This window comes from Medicago sativa, chromosome 8 (assembly GCF_051527215.1).
Source record: "Medicago sativa cultivar Bolivia chromosome 8, Bolivia_mono, whole genome shotgun sequence".
Lineage (NCBI taxonomy): Eukaryota > Viridiplantae > Streptophyta > Magnoliopsida > Fabales > Fabaceae > Medicago > Medicago sativa.
Genome location: NC_140756.1, coordinates 75,097,208 through 75,119,448, shown reverse-complemented (window position 1 = coordinate 75,119,448; position 22,241 = coordinate 75,097,208). Strand labels below are relative to the sequence as shown.

Genomic DNA, 22,241 nt, shown 5'->3' with positions numbered 1-22,241 from the left:
CCACGAAGATCCGTCTATTTTGACCCCAAGGTTGGTCTCTTTTTACCCCAAAGTAGTAGATTTAGTATATTCGAATAAAATGTATCAATTATTGTAATTGTTTCAATGATATTAATAAAATGAGATGTTTTATATATTATTTTTGTTCCATTCTTTTTATTGATATTTGCACTTATTTTATGATTTTATATAGAATAAATAAATTCGAAAAAAGACTAATTAAACCCAGCGTGAATTCAAATAAAGTAGCGTATTAAATAAATTCGAATAAATACTAATTAAACTCATCGTGAATTCGAATAAAGTAGCGTATTAAATAAATTCGAATAAAGTTGCGTATTAAATAAATTCGAATAAAAGTTACATTACATTACATAAAGTTCCTAAATATGTTCTATCATTACATTACATTCGGGTAGAGATATGTGGTACAACAATTGTCTTACCTCTGAAATTGGATAAATTCAAACTTGCTAAACAACAACTCTCAAGCATTCACCCGGAAGTTTTATTGTTCCTTTCAAAACAACATGTATTATGCAGAATCAACTATATATGTTATCACATCGAATTCCCTCATATAAGACGAGTCATCACATAAAGAATGAGGTGCATTCCGTGACACTCATCTTATATGAAGAAATTCGATATCATGACTTATATAGCTGATTCTGCATAATACATGTTGTTTTGAAAGGAAGAATAAAACTTCCGGGTGAATGTCGGGAGAGCTGTGGTTTAGCAAGTTTGAATTTATCCAATTTCAGAGGTAAGACAATTGTTGTAGTTGGAATGTGCATTCCCTACCTAATCACGATCTTCTAGCGGAATCAAACTGTTGAGAATATCTTGAGTTGATCTAAGCAACGTTACACACATATCGATCCACGGTAACATGTTGTGCAGTGCTTCCAAAACATGCTCATCACGTCGTCGTCGTTCGTTAATTCCACCTAACTGAATGATATTCTCCCATCGTCGAACGTTGGACATTTATACCGAACGTATTCAACCCTCCTTATGTCTCCGGGGTTGACTCCTTGGTTGAATTCATTCAGTTGATCCTTGAGACCTCTTAACGTGACACCAAGGTACCGAACCTTCAACCAATGAGGTTCTCCACCATTGAATTGTGCTTGAACGTCGAACATATCAGCCATTGCTTCAAATATACACAATAAGAAATTAAAAACAATCAATGAAAAACTCATTCAAACATTTCATCAAACACTTGGAGTGCAAATTGTACATAAACCCTAAAACTCATAACTAGAACATAAACATGCAAACACCTAAACATTTAAGCAACACAAGTCATTTTCATGTAAACATTGTATGATTTCTTGCCAAAAAAACCAATATTTAAACTAACCCTAAATCTAAAAAAAAAAATTAATTTAAGAGAAAAATCTAACATATAAACATAAAAGCTTAATGGTGTTTGACTATGAAAACTTACTTGTTAATGGAGTGTTGTTTGATTTGAACTTGAAGGAATTTTGGATTTGGGTGATTTGAGAGAGATTTTGGAGATTTTAAATGAGAAATGAGGAAATGAGATTCTGTCTGTCTTTAAAACAGCACGCAGCGCAAGTTAAGTTGCACAGATTTAACACCTGCGTGAGTTAACTCATGCAGGGGTATTTTCGGTATTTCAGTTGGTTGCGAGCAAAATATGTTGGATAAAGAGCGGAATTTTTTTTCCCGACCCTAAAACGAAAAAACTTACAAGTCCAACCCACTATGAATTTTATTTACCTAAATGGTTCACTTTCCCAAAGTTTTTTTTTCATCTTGTAGTAGATGTATGAGTTTTTTTTTCATCTTGTAGTAGATGTATGACTCACTTTCTCAGTTTTTTTTTCCTTGTAGTAGATGTCCACTCATACAGTGTTTTTGCAAATTGACAAGACTTGAACCGGTGACCTTTTCTGAAAACTTGACCACTGCACCATAGTTGAATACATGATATTAGAAGGTTAAGACTTGTATATATACAGTAATAATAGATGAAATTTGTAAGGTAAGTAATATTTTATGAATTTTAATTAAATTATATAAATCTAACACATATTTATCATATAAAATAATAACTATTTAAAATAATTTTGTAAAATTAGAACAAGTGTAAGGTGTTCTAGTGCAGATGACCTCAAAAATATATTTATGTGCTGCTACTTGAACTTTTAGAGAATGATAAAATCTTAGTCTTTTACATTTCTTATAGAATATGTTTATGTTTTATTCACGTTTTTAATTTGGTCTATGTTGTTCGAAACATTGTTGGATAAAAAAGAATTGGATTAAATTTAAAACATTGCCGGAGATATGTTGTGTTTTAAGTTTTTTACATGATTTTAATGTTGAAAACAAAAAAAAATATTCTCTAAAAAAACCGCACAAATCGATCCAACCCAAACCGCATTGGTTTGGTTTGGTTCGAATTTTATTTTAAAAGTCAACTGAACAAAATCAAACCGCATGTTTTTTTTTTATCTTGAGGTTATGATGACTTTTAACCTAAAAACCGAACTAAAACGTACCATGAACACCCAATTCTTTCCTCCCAACCGAGTTTTTTCCATGGGCGTGAATTATAAATCAAACACATGACCATATGCTTAAAGGCACAAATCCCCTACCTTTTGAATCAATATATTGTTCCTAATAATTGCCTTAACTAGTTCATGCCATTAAGAAGTTAGGGATCGACATGTAATTAACTACTATCTTAAGTATATAAAAATAAGTGAATTGATTAGCTACTTAAAAAAAATGTCAATTGATTACTTCTTACAATTAAGAATTAGACACTAATATGACGGATTTTAATAAATTAACGAATTTCATATATTTAATTATTATATAGATTGTGTAAAATGCTTTATAATTAGAGTACATAAAAATTAATCTCTTATTTTTATATACTTCAAATTTATTTAGTTTTTGAATAGACAATATACGACTTATTTGGAGACCTAAATATGATTTATTGAGAGACATATCAAATATCACAGAGAAAGATAGATGAGATAAGAACAAACTTGATTTCAGTCCTTTATTTTTCTTCCAAAATTAACAATATAATATATGGTGACGAGTCTTGATTGCACACTTACTTTCCGTAACTACATGAATTGGCTTGTTTGCTTTCTTGTTTTCATTGGCTACATTGTTCTGCGTATATGCCCTGAAAGTTCCATTTTCTTTTACTAGTATAATACTCCTAGCATGTAATTATTTTATTTGACAGACTCCTAGTCCTATACAATAATTAATAATTGTATATTCCTTTATTTCAGATTGATAAATGACCTAACCCATAAAAGCGATAGATGAATAAATATGTTTTTTTTTATTTTTTTCCTAGGTACATGATCAAAGAAATTAGTCAACACCGCTCCAATTGGAAATATGCCAAATCTAAAGTCATTATTTTTCTTTGTCAAAAAAGTCATTATTTCTCTTTTTTTAAGAAACAAAAATGGAATTTATATTCACAGAAACGGAGATTCCTACTTGGCACAAGGTGTATCAAAAAGGCTCTCAAAGTACACAGTAGCAGTCACAATAAAAAGAAAATAGTAGTTAGTCGATACCCAAACATGTCAAGGGGTTCGACCACCACCGCTGACAACCAAAAACAAAAGAGACATTATTAGCCTTCAATCACCGGTAGGAATGAAATTTAACCTTCTCTGAGAGTTCTAAAGAGGAACTATGAGAATTATTAAATAACATATTATTACGCTAACTCCAAACTAGCCATATACAAATAAACCAAATTAACTGCATAAAAGATCGAAGCTCCCTCAGACCACCAAAGTAGTTAGTAAACTGGAAAAAATGATCAGGAATACTCTGCTGGTCTACACCAGAGTCATTATTTTTCTGATATTGTTTTCTACTTAATTGGTGTAATAAACCCCTTGCATGTTGTCTAGAAGTCCTAGCTCAACTGAAAAATGCCAAAATTGCAAGATCGGACGTCATGACCCGGGTTCGAACCTGTGACCTCAAAGTTGTGTGTGAGTTTAATTTCAGTGGATTACCACTTCATCTAAAACAAAAACAAAAAAACCTTGCATGTTTGTGATACGGTTATTTTTCATTTATAATTAGTTGGAGTACCCTTTACACTTTTCGTTAATTGCTTTTGATTATAAAAAAAATGGTTAGAGGTTCAATTACTATCACTTGAATTGCATTTGTCACAGCTCGGGATGAGGGTTTTCTATGGTCATTCATCTTGTGGCAATCATTCGAATAAAGAGTAAATAGGTAATTACCCTCCGAAATTGTAAGTTTCGTCAATTACCCACTTTAAATTAACAAAACTTCAATTACCTCCCTGAAATTGCACAACGTTAATCAATTTACCCTCTACGTCAAATTTTTCTGTTAGTGAACATGATGTTTTGCAAATACCCCCTTAAAGTTTTTCACTTATGTGCAAAATGCCCCCCAAACTTGAAAATTTATATTTTTTTTTATGTGTAATGAGAACTATTGTTGTTCTTTTTTATTTATTAATGAATGATACTATCTTAAAAATAGGAACTAATTTGAGGTTTTGTCTTTTCTTGTTCACATTGCATGTAGAGGAAAATAAATAGACCTTAAATCTTAGACTATGTGAACTATTTAGGAAATGGAAAGCCTTTATATTATTCTATGAAGTGTGAGTTATGCTCCAAGGTTCTTGGCTTGTTTTAGTATCAAAATGAAAAAGGCTTTGTGTCATGTTTTATACAGGAAAATTAGTTCACATCTAATTATGTACTAATCTTGTTCTTGCCTTGTGAAGGTGGTGCAGACTCCTTAATTGTGACTTTGTTTCTCCTTATTGCTACTCATGCTAAGCCTAAGCCTGGAAAACTCAAAGTGGTGAGTGTGAATTCTCTCAGGACCGTTGTAAAAATAATCATTATTGTCACTTTAAAAAATACACATTTTTTCCTTCCCCGATTTTTTTTTTAAAAACACTATGGGAAAAGCAAACAGGTACAAGCCTATTTTGATGTATATATGCATGTAGTTTTCCCAAACTTCAAAATTAATAGTTAGCTTTAATATTTAATTGTTAATTGTTTGCCTTTAAGAAAAAAATAATATAAATTTTTAAGTTCGGGGGGCATTTTGCACATAAGTGCAAAACTTCAGGAGGGTATTTGCAAAACGTCATGTTCGCTAACAGAAAAATTTGACGGAGGGGGTAAATTGATTAACGTTGTGAAGTTTCAGGGAGGTAATTGAAATTTTGTTAATTTCAGGGGGTAATTGACGAAACTTACAATTTCAGGGGGGTAATTGCCTAATTACTCTTCGAATAAATGAATAAAAGCGTAAAAATCCTATTATATCAAATATTCTCCTTCATTTTTTGTCAAAAAATATATCCTCTTTCATTTCAAAAATCTAATATCCTCTCTAAAACTCTTATGCATCAATCAGAAAATAATGAGTTTATCAGTTAGAAAACAAAAAAAAAATGTTGAAGGAAATGCAACATCGTGAACAAGTCCACAATCTGCTTAGTGAGAGAGACAAAGGAGAAAGTGGTAATGACCTAAGAAAATTGATTGTGCGCTCTTAGAAAACTGAGTTGCAACAAAAAAAAACTGAGTTGCAAGTTATTTGAATGACACTCGTATTATCACGATACATTGGATTTGGTCAAGAAAAGAGACGATGATATCAACAAAAATAAACTAACACCATCAAACTATTTACTCTTCCATGAAATGAGTCTCCTAGAAAAAAATGCAAAATCATGTGGTAGACTTATAATAGATCATGGAATTACCAACTCAATTAACATTCGATAAACACGCAACTCCAATGAAGAAAATGAGGGCAAAAGTTGGAATTGAGGGTCTCGAACAAACTAACTAAGAAAATCCATCACATAAGCAATTTTAGTTCTAGTGATGATAGAATACACTAAGCTCAAGACATAATGTATGGTCTGAAAGAGTGACATTTTCTGAGGATGTATATCGTGCATTAAGTTTAAGAGAACTATCTACTACTTTAGTATCTGTTGGTATATGACTCAAAATTGAGTCTTCATGAAAGTGAAGAATCGTGACACGATTTGGCAACCGTGTCACGATTTCTGATGCCGAATGCATGTTTGGTTCTGAAGGGAAAACGTGACACGATTTTGGAAAACGTGACACGATTTTGACAGATCTGAAACACGTTTTAAGCACTCCATGACCCATTTTGTTGGGTAAGCTTGGTGAATCTCATGGAAACCAAAGGAGGGAACTTTTAGGGTTTTACATACTAAAGGTTGAGGGTCTTTGGGTGAGGTTCAAAGCTTCAAGATGTGAATCTTGGAGAACCAAAAGAGGGGGCTCTTGGGAAAAGGGTTGGTGCCTTTTGGGAAGATTCATGGGGGTTGGGAAACACATGAGTGAAAAGTCTTTTGTAAGCAACATGGGTGAGTCTTGTGAAACCAAAAGAGAAGATCCTTAGTGAAATCAAAGGCTAAAGGTTGGTTGGGGGTTAGATTCTAGTGTTGGGAAACAATTGTAAACACCTTGGGAGAGTGAAAATTCATGAGTGTCTTGTTCATTGGTGAGATTGGGAAAATGGGTAGAAATTAGGGTTGTTCTTTGTGAACTTGTTGAAGCTAATTTCTTGTAACCCATTTGTATCTCTTTGTAAGAACTCGTTGATAGTGGATTGGAGAGATCAATCTCTCCCCCAGAGTAGGTCAAGTTGGACCGAACTGGGTGAACATTTCTTGGTGTTGTTATCTTTTCTTTACTCTCTTTATCTTGTTTATTCCTTGGTTGGATTGTGGTTTTGCTATGCACTTGGTTTATAGACTAGGTTTATATTGTTGTTGTTGCTTGTGGTTAATTTTGGTTGTTGGTTGCCATTGATACTTGCTCCACACATCATAGTTTGTATTGGTGTGAAATTTGAGTCCGAAATTCACAGCAGTATCAAAGAGATTAGTCTGAAGAAGGTTGTTGACAAAATGGTAACCTCTATGAGAGTATGCCACTTTGATTCCCCGAGAAACATCGAAGAGTACTCAAATCTTGCAATTTCAACTTTGCAAATCCATCAACATCGTTTCATGTAATTATCATGTCATCAACATATACAGAATGTACAATACGAAAGCTGCTAGTGAATAAAAGTTTCAAGTTTCCACTAATAAATGTGAAGAGCAATGTCCCCTTTAACAAGGCAACAAAGGATGCTAGCAATTCATTTTTATGCCAACACATCTAGTCCACTAAGAGATATGAAAGCGCAACAATCCACTAATGTAAACATAAATGATGTCTTCTTACAAAATACGTTTCTGCACTTCACAACGACTATTTAACCATATTCATTTATGCTCTCTTTCTGAAAAACTTATGCGCTGATTTTTTTCGAGGTGTTTGTGAAGCACGTGTGCTTGCTTCACCATCTGGCTTAACTTTCATTAACTCAATATTGTCATCACGAACATGCCCATTCTTCTTGCGCGTGTTAGGATTTGTTGTATTAACAGCATTATCTTCCAATAGAAGCCGCTCAGTTTTAGTTGAGTCATCAATTTCACATTCATTCTTACCTTCTTTGGACGTCCTTGTCTTGTTTGACAATTTTATAGCTGCCTTTGGTTTCACAGTTTCAACTTGTGCTTCACAAGTTGGCTCAAGAGTAGTAGATTCTTCACAAATCTTTTGCATTTTTCTCTGAGAAGATATAGTATTCATTGAAGCTTCCTTTGCTTCAACAATTTCAATTTGTTCTTCCCCTTTTGGATCAGGAGTAGTAGCTACTGCATATATCTTTTGAGAAGATTTAGTTTTCTTTATAGCTGTCTTTGGTTTCAGCACTTGCATTTTTGCTTCCCCTTTTGACTCAGAGTCAAGAGTAGTAGGTGGTTTCGATTCTTTGCATTTTTTTGTGCGAAGATTTAGTTTTTCCACTCGGATTTTCCCTCTATGGTTTGAATTCTTTGTCAATGTTACCTTCTAGCAGACTTTCTTCATAACTCTCTGATTCCTTAGTTTCGCATAAATTGGAATAAGGTCTAACTCAACGCCAAAAGCTAGCTCAAGAGGTAAGGAACGCTTAAGCTTTGAAAGGACTAATTTGGTCATATCTCACCTTCGAAGTTAAACGAGAGTTGAATGAGAAATGACAACATAAATTACCTTAAATCTCGTCGCTTCAACCAATTAAAAAACAAGTGCATCACCATCATCCAATTTATGTTCCAATGCAAATCCTCTCCAGCCACCACTTAGCCCACTTCTACTGCCAATATAGACAACATCATACTCCGAGCCATTTTCATCCTCTAAAATCATGTTATGCACTGTTTTTGGAAGATGTTCCTCACAAAACCTACTAGGAAGACCCTGGAAGAATAAAGACAAATAAATATAATATTTTGGAAAATATGTCATGTGTTAGATGTATATTAATCAATAATCTAAACTTAAAAAGAATGTACAAAACATGGATAAGAATGTGCAGGCCATATAGAAAAATATTCTGAACAGAAACAAACCAACCAAAAACAGCTAAAACCATGAGACCGGACCATTGACTTGATAAATGATGGATTCGTAGACTGCAAATTGATTTGAAGTTCCTCTGCAGCCTTCCAAGCACGAGTTCTTTGTTGTTTTGTAGCTTTTTCGATTTCATCTATTGGCCTTGCAACGTAACTAAAGAGTCCAATAGCCATGTTACTAATATTTCAAGTAGAACAAGGTCAATGTATCTTAGAAAGTAGTGCTAGCATAAATGCTCCCTTGTATGTATATGTATGAATTAAGCAAGCAAGTTGTTGGGTGCTACGCAATTCAAGCACACTCAAAAACAGTCTCTATTTTTCACACTATTTTTAACATGGCAGCAGCTCCTAGTGAATGTGTCCACCTTGAAGTTACAATGTGTAGCTTCTCTCTATGCACGGCAAAATTGTCTTAAAACGCGAAAAAATATGAGAGGAATGTCAAACCAAACACTCAGTTAATCATGTAATATTCGTTGGGCACCTTGTGCTGACATATATGGTTTAAGCTTGATTGGGCACCTTGTGCTGTCATATATGGTTTAAGCTTGACTGGGCACCTTTGTGATGTCAAGAGCCTCGTTGGCCACCTTTGACCAGAGTTTGCCAGCGTTGACCGTTTTGACCAGTGTTGACCACCACTGTTCTAAATCCATTTGGACTGCTAACCTCGTTCAAAGACGAGACTGTTGCGTAACAGTTCCGGAAAAATCATTAAGTACATCGGACACGGACATCGACACAGACACGGACAAGTATGTTTACCTATGAAACATACTTGAGAAAGATGAGACTTTGCCAGCTTTTTCAGAAAGATGAGACTTTGGCGTATTCAAGTATGTTTACCTATGAAACACGGTCGCAGACACGGACATCGGACACGACACAGACACACCGACACCGATAATAATTTGAGAAAATAATATAATTCAATGTAATCATAGGTGTCGGTGTCGGACACCGACGTGTGTCCGAGACTGGGACACATCTAATATGAGGAGTGTTTGTGCTTCATAGACGTTTAATGTTTCAAAAAACCCTTGTACCCTCTTTTGGATTTTAGATTCCGGTGACATTGACCATATGACATCATGTTCTAATTACTTCTCCACTTATTCCCCTATCTCGGCAATAAGAAAATAGGTATTGCTAGTGTTGAAACATGACCTAATCACATTTTCTCTATTTGCGTCAAAACCACGATTGTTCATAATCATGTTCAACATGATCAAACAAAATACAATGAGGTGAACAAACATTTTATCAAAGAAATGCTTGACTCCAGTTTGATTTGTCATCCGTACATGACTTCACAAGGGCAATTCGCAAACATTCTCGCCAAAGGATTGAGCAATCAGACATTTGAAAGAATGGTATCCCAGTTGGAAATGGGCAATACCTATTCACCAGCTTGGAGGGAGTTTTGGAAACAGAAAAACACATTAATGTTTCAGTTCCCAAATAGTTTAGATCCGTTGTATAGCAAGTAGAACAAGTTCAATGTATCTTAGAAAGCGGTGCTAGCTTAAATGCTCCCTTGTAAATTACATCTTTCATTTACTATCATTGTAGTTACCACCATGCATAAAATTAAGCAAGAATATTAGTTGCCTCTATTTTTAATAATTGGATTCATCGGATTATGTACCTCTTCACTGTACAAAGAAACTTGGTTTCTTGCACCAGAAGAGCGCGTAGGTTCTGCTGCATCTTTAGTCTTTGATTTTGGTTTGGGAAGACGACTCTGCATATAGAAGGAGGGAAAACTAAGTCAAAACCAAATGCTGGTTCTTTATAGGCTAAAACCAAATCAAAACTGCAAGTTTACCAGGGACTTCTTTGCAGGAATTGCAATTTCAGTCAACTTTTTATATAAAAGGCAAAGAATTTAACGGAACCAAAAAAAAAAATTAACGAACCATATACAATTAAATGCCTTTAAAGGAATATAAAATGAAAAAAAAAAGTAGCTCTTAAATTTGCCTGTATTAAAAACATATATATTTTACTTGAAATTATAAAGGGTAAAACAAGATTTTAGATTAAATAATAAGGGTAAAATTCGAAAAAATAATGATAAGCTATAAGTTCAAACGCTACTTGGAATAGCTTCTGAAAAATAGCTTATAAGCTCGTGAAATAAGCTGTGTAAAAGCATTACCAAACAGAGCTTTTTTTGTCAGACGGGCTTATAAGCTATAAGCTCATTGAGGTGTCTTACCAAACAGACCATTAAGGGTCTCTTTGGTAACACCCAAAAAAGAGCTTATAGCTTATAGGTCATAGCTTATAAGCTCGTTTGACAAAAAAATCTCTGTTTGGTAACGCTTTTTTACAACGAACTTATAGCTTATTTCAGGAGTTTATAAGCTATTTTTCAGAAACTATTCCAAGTAGCGTTTGAGCTTATAGCTTATCATCTTTTTTTCCATATTTACCCTTATTATTTTAATTAAAACCCATATTTACTCTTTATAATTTATTATACTTAAAAAGAAAATAGAATACTACTGGACGACATATTGCAGTGCAACAACGGTAGTGACATACAAGTGACATATGATTTTTACAAGTATATACTACGTATCTTTTTTTTTCTATTCTTTTAACACTTTTGTTTTTATCATTTTTAATCCTATTGATAGATTATGTTTTTACTTTGTCTATAAAATAAAATTTTATACTTTATTCATTCATTAAGTATAGAAAATGAATGAAATATATTGATTAAAACAATAAATTCAACCAAAAAAATACTTTATTGATTAAAATAATAAATTTAAATGACTAAGTTAAAATAAAGCCCTTTAAGAAAGAAGCTAAAGTTGTTTGGTTTCGTTATTTTTTTTAGTTTTAAAGTTATTTTTAAGCTAAAAGTTGTTTGGAAAAATATTGTACGAAACTTACTTCTCGACAATTTATTTCACAAGCACCTCTCTTCAAATCATGCTAGGAAACTTTTTTTTTAATATTTATATTTCAATATGTTTTTTTCTTTCATTTAATTTTTTTTGAACCGGTCCATTTAATTTTTTTTAAGGAGGGTCCATTTAATTTTATTATCTATTGTTCAAAAAAAAATTATTATCTATTTTTGATGGAATTTATTATATTTTTATCACTTATATATTTAATTTCAATATCGTTTAATTATCACAACCTAGCAAATATTTTTATTCACATTGTCATTGAAGACACCAAATATTTTTATTCCCTTTCTTCAACCTCGAAAATATATACACACATATTAGCGATTAGAGTAATACTTTATGTCCGTCTGTCTGTTTTTTTTTTGTTACGCTAATGCATATAATTTTTTTTAGTGTTGTGTAATATGTATAATTATTTTTATAAAATTTTGATTTTAATTAAAAGTACAAGTATAGATGCCTAAAAAAAGTATACTGATATATATTTTGCACATTTATATTGTAACAAACTATGAATATCTTTTTCTTATTAAAAAAACTAAACATATCTTTTTCAATGACACCAACAATGTAACAAATATATTATCATATAATATGAATTCTTATCTTTTTGAATGACACCAAAAATATGGTATTCTTATAACAAAAATTTGTTATAGAGTATAATCGGAAAAGAAAAAACTAACTATTCTCTTCTTTTTTTTTTTTTGAATAAAAGACTATTTTATTAAGCAATTAAATCATGCAAATACAGCGATTGGGCTTGGGCCGGGACATCACCAACCCATACCTTGTTTGGATCTGTGGTTGCAAGGTTTGCCAAACAATGGGCCAGTGCATTGCCACGTCTCCTAATATGAGAGAAGCTGGACATAGTAAACTTAGGCATAATCAATTTTATACTACTAATAATGGAGCCTAGGTACGTCTGTTGCTCTTCTCCTCTTCCATTAAGCAAATGAACAACCTTTTCACTATCACTTTCAAAAAGAACATTCTGGAAACCGTGTTCCTGAGCTAAGATAGCAGCTTGGTATATACCCCACGCTTCAGCAGTAGCTGCACAATCAAAGCCCAGTCTGAGCCACGTCCCTGCAACTTTCACCGTTCCGGTCTCGTCACGAGCAATAACGCCGATACCCCAATGGTTTGCGCAGGTAAGACATGCATCACTATTGACTTTTATGATACCTTGATTTGGTTTAATCCAGCGGATAGTTTCAGGGTTGCGAGCTGTCCTGCTTGTTCTGATCTCTGAAGTTAAGTTGCTTTGTAGATCTGGAACTATAGCTTTAGCTTTGTGGAAGCTCAGGATGCTATTACATGCACGGCTTATAACCAATTCCCCTGGTACGTCTCTTTCGTCGAAAACCTTTTGATTATGGGCATGCCAGATGCTGTTGAGAATGGCTGCTAGGGAGATGATGGCATCTTTATTTTGTCTGTTGATAAAATCGATTAGCCACTCAACAAATCCTGTAGTTTGAATAAGCTGAGCGTTAATTCCAAGTTGTGAGCCAAAAAGTTCCTTTCTGGTTTGAGAGCAAGTAAGGAAAATATGGTCTAAAGTTTCAATACCATCCTCACAGCGAGGGCATAAGATAGAGCAATTAATTCCTCTTTTATGGAGGTTGCTTCTAACTGGGAGAGCATTGTTAATGATTCTCCAAAGTAAAACTCTATGTCTAGGTATAGTGTCAAGGCTCCACACCTTATTCCAGACAGATCCCATAATTCCTGGGTTTGAGGAGCCTTGATCCCTGCAATCTCTCCATCTTTGGATCGACTTAACAGTGTAGTCCCCATTGTCTGACCACATCCACATAGTTGAATCTTGAGTCTCTAAGTGAGAGATGGGGAGCTGTTGGATTTGTATGCTCTCAAAAGGGAGAAAAGTGTTATCAATTTTTTCCTTATCCCATCTAGGAGAGTTAGGTAAAAACAGATCCTTTACCCTCTTAATCTCCTGGTTAGCAGGGTTATGAGATAAGATCTTGAATCCATTTTGAAAAGGCAACCAACAATCTTCCCAAATGTCTATAGTATGGCCATCTCCTACTTTCCAACAACATCCTTTATTAAGGATCCAAATAGCACTATGCAGGCTCCTCCAAATATAACCGGGGTTGGGTCCAAGGCTGGCTTTAAGGATATCAATGTTGGGATAATATCTGGCTTTGAAAATTCTTGCAGCCAAAGCATCTGGGTTTTTATGAAGCCTCCAAATTTGCTTTGCTAACATTGCTAGATTAAAATCCTTGATGTTCCTAAATCCCAGACCTCCTTCAGTCTTTGATTTAAGGAGCTTTTCTTTTCTGACCCAGTGTATTTTGTGATTATCACCTTTGCTGCCCCACCAAAACTGACAAATAGCACTTTCTATTTTATCACAAATATGTTGAGGTAAAAGAAAACAGCTCATCACATAAATAGGAATGGCTTGAGCAACTGCCTTAATGAGAACACTCCTACCAGCAAAGGAGAGCTTCTTTTCCTTCCACCCCTTCAGCTTTTTAGTAACTTTATCCATAATGTAGTTAAAATCTTGAACTTTAGATCTACCAAATTTAGTAGGTAGCCCCAGATATTTAGTAATTCTGCTTGAGATCTTGATAGGTAACTGATCCTGAAACTTGCTTTTAACCTCCTCTTTGAGTCCAGAGCTAAAAACCATCTCAGATTTCTCAAGGTTGACTTTTTGGCCTGAAATACTCTGGTATAGCTGAAGAGTGCTTAGAATAAAACTGGCCTCCTTTGGGTCAGACCTGCAAAAAAGTAAGCTATCATCAGCAAATAATAGGTGGGAGATAGGAGGGGCATTGGGGGAAATAGTGATCCCATGCAGTTCACCATCAGCCTGACCTTTGGATAAAAGGCCAGATAACACTTCAGCACAAATAATAAACAGGTAGGGAGAGAGGGGGTCCCCCTGTCTCAACCCTCTTTGGGGAGAAAAATTAGTAGTAGGCTGCCCATTAATAAGGATAGAGAAAGAAACAGAAGACACACATTTCATAATAGTAGTAACAAGGTTAGAGGGGAATCCCATAGTGAGGAGGGTTTTATAAAGGAAACCCCATTCTATCCTGTCATAAGCTTTGGCCATGTCCAACTTAATACCAACAAGCCCTTTCCTAGAGTTCTTAGTTTTGTGAATTTTATGGAAAGCCTCAAAAGCCACCATAACATTGTCAGTGATTAATCTATTAGGCAGAAAAGCACTCTGGTGATCAAATTGAGTAACTTCAGCGCCTATGAGATGCCAATAAGTTTGATAGAAAAGGGCTGGCAACCCATTAGGTCCAGGAGAAGAGGTGCTTTTCATGGATTTCATGGCAGCCACCACTTCTTCTGGAGTGAAATCCATACTAAGGTCATTCATCATGTGCAAAGGGACTCTGTCATTAATAACATTAAAGGCACTAGGAGCATCAATAGTGCTTGAAGTGGAAAAAATGTCATGGAAGTAATTAACAAAAATATCATGAATATGGGATTCATCATGCCAGAGTACTCCCTGATTGTCCTGAATAGAGTAGATAGAGTTCTTTTTCTTTCTTTGACTGGCTTTAAAATGGAAGAATTTGGTGTTGTTGTCTCCATATTTAAGCCACTGGGTCTTTACTCTTTGGGACCACCACACCTCCTCCTGAAGCATAACCTCAGTGAGATGCTTTTCAGTTTCTTTGATCTGTCTAGAGATATCAGCATTAGGTGTCTTGTTCTTCAGTTTACCAAGGTTTTCCTGAAGGTGAGTGATCCTTTGGTGTAAGTCTCCAAACTTCTGTTGGCCCCAGATATGGAGTTGTTGTAGGACTTCATGACTCTTGTGAACACTATCTCCAATGGTGTTGTTCCAGCTTTTCTGGACAATATCATAGTTGACTTTATCATGGCTCCAAACTTCCTCAAACCTAATGATCTTTTTCTTTTTTGAAATATTTGACCTGCACACAAACTTGTCCCAAAACTCAAGCATTATAGGTGAGTGATCAGAAGTGAATCTTAGTAAGTGATAATTAGTATATCTAGGAAAGAAATCAGTCCATAAAGGGTTGGCACAATATCTATCAAGTCTTTCCTTAATGTGATGACAATTCTCTTGGTTGTTAGCCCAAGTATATTTGTTGCCATGATAGCCTAAATCAATAAGATCACAGTGATTAAGAGTAGCTTGAAAGAGATTACAGTGCTTATAGTCAACTTGTTTACCCCCTTGCTTTTCAAAACTATTAAGGTACATGTTAAAATCACCAAAAACAATCCACTTCTTGTTTTGATAACTATTATAGAGATTAATAATAGTGTCACAAGTAAGGTGTTTTTTGTCTTGAGTAGGATATCCATAAATCCCTGAAGCAAACCATTTGTCATTAGTGAAAGAATCCAAGACATAAAAATCAATCATCATATTATTATAGTTTGTAATATGTAGATTTACATCAGCATGCCAAATAAGGGCTAGACCACCAGACCTACCACCACCTTCAGAGTTACAGCTCACCAAGAAGTGATTCTGAAGGTGACCAAGACACAACTTACTAGAGATATTGAAATCAGACTCTTTTAGCTTTGTTTCCATAAGGAAGACCACATCTGGGCATTTGGACCTAAGAAGCCTCTTATAGGCTCTAACTGCATCAGGGTTGCCCAACCCTCTGCAGCTCCAGGTTAAGATCCTCATATTCCTTGGCTGGCCTTGTCCTCAAGGCCTGCCATCATCAAGGTATCTTCCTGACACTCATTAAAACTTAAAATTGCTCCAGCTGCTGATTCAGATTTCCTTTTTAGTTGATTTTTATGCACACTTAAACTAGTTCCTGGAGATGTCTGCTGCTGTCCGTTCCTAGTATCAGGTTGTTGTTCACTGTAGCTATTATATGTAGTTTCTGGTCTCTTTATATACACACACACCATATACATATTACAGATATATTCTTCTGCTCCACATTTCTATCATTGAGGCAGACGAACATATTATGCAACACTAAAAAAAAATTATACGCATTAGCGTAACAAAAAAATAGACAGACGAACATAAAATATTATTCTAAACTCTAATGTGTGTGTATATATTTGCGAGGTTGAAGAAAGGAAATAAAAATATTTGGTGTCATTCAATGACAGCGTGAATAAAAATATTAGCGAAGTTGTGATAATTAAACGATATTGAAATTAAATATATAAGTGATACATGATGGGTTTACCTAGTTATAGGTTTGAAAATTTCTGAAAAAGGTTTTGGCCTAGTCCCCCTTTTCTTTATTGTACTCTTTCTTTTTCTTTTCAATAAATTTTGATTGATGCATCTTGCATCAATCTTTTGCCTTAAAAAAAATAAAAATATATAAGTGATAAAGAGATAATATAATTCCTTCAAAAAAAAAGATAATAAAATTAAATGGACCCTCTTTCAAAAAAATAATTAAATGGACCGGTTGAAAAATAAAATTAAATGGAAGAAAAAAGCATATTGAAATATAAATATTAAAAAAAAAAAGGGTCCCAGCGTGAGTTGAAGAGAGGTGCTTGTGAAATAAATTGTCGAAAAGTAGTTTTTTGAAGTAGCATTCAACAACTTTTAGCTAAAGCTCATTCCATTCAATTTTATGCATTCTAAAAAAAGTACTTTTTTAATAAGTAACTTAATTGATATTGTGTTTGACCTAGCTTCTCCTTAAAAACGTAGAGAACACTACTAAAAAAATCAATTTTAGAGAGGGTAGAAATCCGTCACTAAACTACCATAATTCCCTCACTAACGAATTTAGTGAGGGATTTAGTGACGACCGGTAATCCCTTAAGAATATTGGCCTTGCTAAATTTTTGTGAGGGATTTTGGTTTCCGTCCCTAATTGACACGGATACCATCCGTCCCTAATCATATAAATCCGTCACTAAATATGAACCAGAAATGTGTTAAACCTTGGACAAATCCGTCAGTAATTAGTGAGGGATTCTTGTTCCCTCTCTAATAGTGAGGGACTATTCCATCAATTTTTACCAATATTTCCGTCAGTAATTAGTGACGGATTGGTTTTCCCTCTCAAATTTTGAAGGCATAAATTGTGATGAAATTGAATTCCCTCACAAACTTCAAGTTTCGTGAGAAATTTATTTCCCTCACTAATTCAAACAGAAATTTGCATCAGAGGATTAATGTTCCATTTCAAACCATATTTCATTAATTGATTATATTAATATTGTATATGCATTTACTATATTAAACCATATTGAACTTGTTGGAAATTATAAATATACAACAAAAAACACTTCATAAATTGTCTTCATAGCCAACACATACATTCGTCACCATAAAAGTCATAAGGAAACTCTCAATAAGTTTACAACCATTATTCAACTCTCAAAATACATAGAGACACAAGGAAACTCTCAAAAATACATAAAGAGTCACAAGAAAATTTATTCATGTCGAGCCATTGCAAGAAGCAAAAAAACTCGCGGATACAAGGGAAAAATACAATTGTAGCCGCAAATATACGGAACTACCAACAACCCAAAAAACCAAAAATAAGGTGGCATCAATCGCTGAGGTAGTAGAATACCTACGAGTACTAAGCATACCCCTGCCTCACCTATGAACAGGCCATAAAACACCAAACTAAACACACCAACAGCCGCTCAACAAAAAGGAGAGGGAGGGAAAAAGCAGAACAGCAAACCCCATGACAGAAAAACAAGCTGCAAAATAGCAGAGTGAATAACAGATGAATAACAACAACAAACAAACAAACAAAATCCACCGCCTAAAACCTTATCTAAAAACAATGTTGTTGATTTTTACCCGGTATGTTGTCCTAAAAACTTATGATGTGTTCACTGCTTGCCTATATCAGTTTTCCAGAAGCATCAAACAAACTAACATTCTAATATATCGTCCTATCAAGACAATTCATTATTTTTCTCAATCTGCTTCTTAAATATGGACATAGTTTCATATGGAGTTCTTTATGTCAAAAAAATAATCAAGTGGAGTTAGGATTGGTATGGAAGAAAAAAAAAGAAAATTGAAATGGTAGTGCTCAATCTACGTCATAGGTACATTTATATTATTTCTTAATATGTGCTTAACAATTAGCATCAGTGCATAACCTCCATAAAATAGCATCAGTGAACAATTATTTCAGTGCAGAACTATTAAAACAATTAAAAATAGCATCAGTTCTTAACAATTAGCATCAGTGCAGAACCTCCATATCATAGTTCAACTACTTTAAAAATAGACTAAATATTCATCAAGTTCAATAAGGTCATGAAGTAATAACTTACAGCAATATCCTTTGATTTTGAGGAAACCCACTTGCTTGGATCAATGACTTAGTTTGAATCTATATCTTCATACATATCTTCATCTTCCTCCCTTTCATCTTCATCTTCCTCCCCCCCCCCCCCCCCCCCCCCCCCCCCCCCCTCATATTCATCTTCCTCCTCCTCCCCTTCATATTCATCTTCCTCCTCCTCCTCATCATCATCCTCAACAATGGGTTTGGCACTTCTCCTCAACAAAGAGTTTGGCACTTCTTCGGCTACACCATTAACGTCAACAAGACATTGCTGAAAATCATCATTTGAAACAACTATAGGTAGTGTATTAGCATCATCATCTTGATATGCATCTGTTGTTTGCTGTTTTTTTTCCACAGTTTGAATGTTACTGCGGGCCTTGGTTTTTATGACACCTAGCCAACCTTGTTGCCCTTCAGGAAAAGATGTAAAGTAAACTTGATCTGCTTGTTGGGCTAATATAAAAGGATCATAATTTTGATATTTCCTAGATTTTTTTATTTCAACATTGCCATAGTTATCCGTCTTGGTCCCTTGAGAGCTCGGATCAAACCAATCACATTGAAACAAAACCACCTTCTTTGTAGGGTGACCGGTGTACTCTAATTCGACAATGTCAGTCAAAACACCATAGTAATCATTTTCTAAAGAATCTAATTGCCTTTGGTATCCATTACTGTGAACAAAATATTAAGAAATACATTTCTCTCGATGTGCATTACATCAAGATTATGTGGGAGAAGATGAGTTTTCCAATATGGAAGTTCCCAAAATATACTCCGTTTTGTCCAATGATGCTCTTTCCCATAGCCTGGTGGTTTACATTCCTGGGATTCCTCCGCACTTGGTATATTTCTAACACTTTCCCAAACTTCTTCACCACTCAGCCTTCGCGGAGGAATTGACGTCTCAACTTTATCTTTTGTAAATGCAGTCTTATTCCTTCTAAATGGATGATTTTGTGCTAAGAATTGTCTACTACAATCAAACCACGAGGTCTTTTTACTAGTATCTAGGGTAAATGCCTTAGAGTGCTGCTTCATGCAAATTGGGCAAGCTAGTTTTCCCTTTGTCATCCAACCACTTAACATCCCATAGGCTGGGAAGTCATTAATTGTCCACATTACAGCAGCCTTCATCAAAAAGTTTTGCTTCAAGGACACGTCATAAGTCATAACCCCATCCTCCCATAACATTTTCAATTCATCTATTAAGGGACGCAAATACACATCAATGTTTCTCTTTGGGTCGTCCGGGCCAGGAATTATAATGGTCAAGTACATAAATTCCCTTCTCATACACATCCATGGGGGCAAATTATAAGGGGTAACAATCACGGGCCAACAAGAATACTTTCGGCCCGATATGTCAAATGGAGCAAAGCCATCTGAACACAAACCTAATCTAACATTTCGAGGATCTCGAGCAAAGTCAGGCCATTTTTCATCAAAGTGTTTCCAGGCTTCTGCATCTGAAGGATGAGACAAAGAACCGTTCTCCCGAGGTTTATCACGATGCCATGTCATTTCACCAGCTGTTTGTATGGAGGAATACAATCTTTGTAGTCGCGGAACAAGCGGAAAGTACCACATATGTTTTTTTTGTACTAATTTATCCTTTCCCTGCTTTTTAATATGCCTATACCGCTCCTCTCCACAGATTTTACAACTTTGGAGCGCAGCATTCTCCTTATAATACAACATACATCCTTTCGGGCAACATTCAATCTTCATACTTGACAACCCTAGTTCAGCAACCGTCTTCTTTGCTTGATAAAATTTTTTTGGCATGCGGTTATTATCTGGCAATGCATTTCCCATAAATTGCATTAATGCATTAAAACAACCCTCGGAAAAACCATAGTCTGCTTTCAAATTTAATGCTGTTAAAGAAGCTGACAACACGGAATATCTATCACAACCATCCCATAAAGGAGATTGTGCGGCCTTCAACAATTCAAAGAATCCTTGAGCTTCTACGTTAGGAGATTCTTCCATTAGGTCTCCTTCGTCTTCACCTTGTTGATCCAGATAGTTGCCAATGTCTGGTCCCGCGACATCCATTACTAACTGCTCATAATTGTCAAACATTTCCCTTTGACCTCTACTTGCATAATAAGAGTGATTAACAGCAACTTGCGGAATCGGGGGAATTTCCTCACCATGGTTCGTCCAATGATAATAATTACTCATGAATCCCTTCAAACATAGATGTGCCCTCACAGTTGCTGGACTTTCATGTTTCAAACACTTGCATGTATTACATGGGCATCTGATATCCCCTCCTCCAATGTTATCTTTATCTTGTTCCAAAGCAAACTTAATAAACTCCAGAACTCCAGTATTAAATTCTGCAGTAATGTTCTTGTAACAATCAACTCTGTTATACATCCACTTTCTATTTTCAGGTACTTCCATTGGTGATGTATTATTTAAAACGAATGGTTCAAGAACTGCGAGTGAGAAAACATCCATTCAATCAAAATCCAAATTAATAATCAAATATAACATTAAAAACATGTAAACATCACCAAATTATTAATAATCAAATATAACATTAAAAACATGTAAACAACACCAAATCTTGTTCCAAACACAACAACAGAGCATGTAAACAACATGGAATAACATATCAACAGAGCATGTAAACAACACCAAATTATTTTTAAAAACATCTAGAAGAAGCATTTGTTTACCTGAAAAAGTAGAAGATTATGAAGTATATAAGTGGAACATTATACTACCAGTAGGCTCATTTTGCATTATTACTACAGTAGGTAAAAAACTTTTAATTTCTTAAAAAAATTATATCAAACACAACAAAAAACACCAGGCGCTGATCACGCAACAAAAAAACAACGACAACAGCAGCACATTTTGCAGCTGCGGCAGCTAAACAGGTAAATACTATTAAGGCTCATATAGAGAGGTACCTTTAATATTAACTACCATCCTTTTGCTAGTATTTAATTACAGAGAGACATTAGTTAATCTTATAAAGTTACCTGTATAATATACCAACACAAAGTTTAGTCCAAATTCAATTTAACATGTTTTTTCTTCTTTTTTTAAAACCTGTATAATATACCTAACAACTTTTGAAGAAGTAACTACTAAGCTTGGTTGAGTGTCACAAGAAAGAACTAATGCAACATCAGTATTAGCTCCATTCAAATGCATGAAGTATGCACAGTGCAAATAAGAGAGATAGGCATACATATTAATTTCGATTTGACGGTGCAATATATGATATGTCAGCTGGCTATCTTGCTAAACATTATGTTTGAAAGTGAATATCCGTCACATAACTAGTTGTGAGGTAATGCTAAAAAGACATCCCTGCACACAACTAGAAAGTACTTTTTTTTTTTGAATAGCCAGTATTATTAATAGGCACCAAAACTCTCAAGACAAGAGTCGGTACGAAAAACAAACAAAATACACCCCAACGCATAAGCATACAGG

The 22,241-nt window shown here is 34.6% G+C and overlaps 3 protein-coding genes and 1 long non-coding RNA gene across 4 annotated transcripts; all 4 read right to left on the bottom strand.

The window, feature by feature from the left end:
* Positions 1-7,361: 7,361 nt before the first annotated feature.
* On the bottom strand, positions 7,362-7,811 carry LOC146901507 (uncharacterized). Its single transcript, XM_085735461.1, has one exon. It carries the CDS (start codon positions 7,728-7,730, stop codon positions 7,362-7,364), a length of 369 nt encoding a protein of 122 aa, XP_085591587.1. The 5' UTR covers positions 7,731-7,811.
* Positions 7,812-8,198: 387 nt separating this feature from the next.
* On the bottom strand, positions 8,199-8,713 carry LOC146901506 (putative B3 domain-containing protein At5g58280). The gene is made up of 2 exons (XM_085737060.1): positions 8,534-8,713; positions 8,199-8,381 (listed from the first exon to the last, which is right to left on the bottom strand). The coding sequence occupies exons 1-2, from the start codon at positions 8,711-8,713 to the stop codon at positions 8,199-8,201; spliced, it is 363 nt and encodes a 120-aa protein (XP_085593186.1).
* An 8,980-nt stretch (positions 8,714-17,693) lies between these two features.
* Positions 17,694-18,883, bottom strand: LOC146901505 (uncharacterized). The gene is made up of 2 exons (XR_015022687.1): positions 18,763-18,883; positions 17,694-18,174 (listed from the first exon to the last, which is right to left on the bottom strand). It is a non-coding gene; the product is annotated as an uncharacterized LOC146901505 (long non-coding RNA).
* A 547-nt stretch (positions 18,884-19,430) lies between these two features.
* Positions 19,431-21,224, bottom strand: LOC146901504 (uncharacterized). Its single transcript, XM_085737058.1, has one exon. The coding sequence runs from the start codon at positions 21,192-21,194 to the stop codon at positions 19,431-19,433; it is 1,764 nt and encodes a 587-aa protein (XP_085593184.1). The 5' UTR covers positions 21,195-21,224.
* Between the last annotated feature and the right edge of the window lie 1,017 nt (positions 21,225-22,241).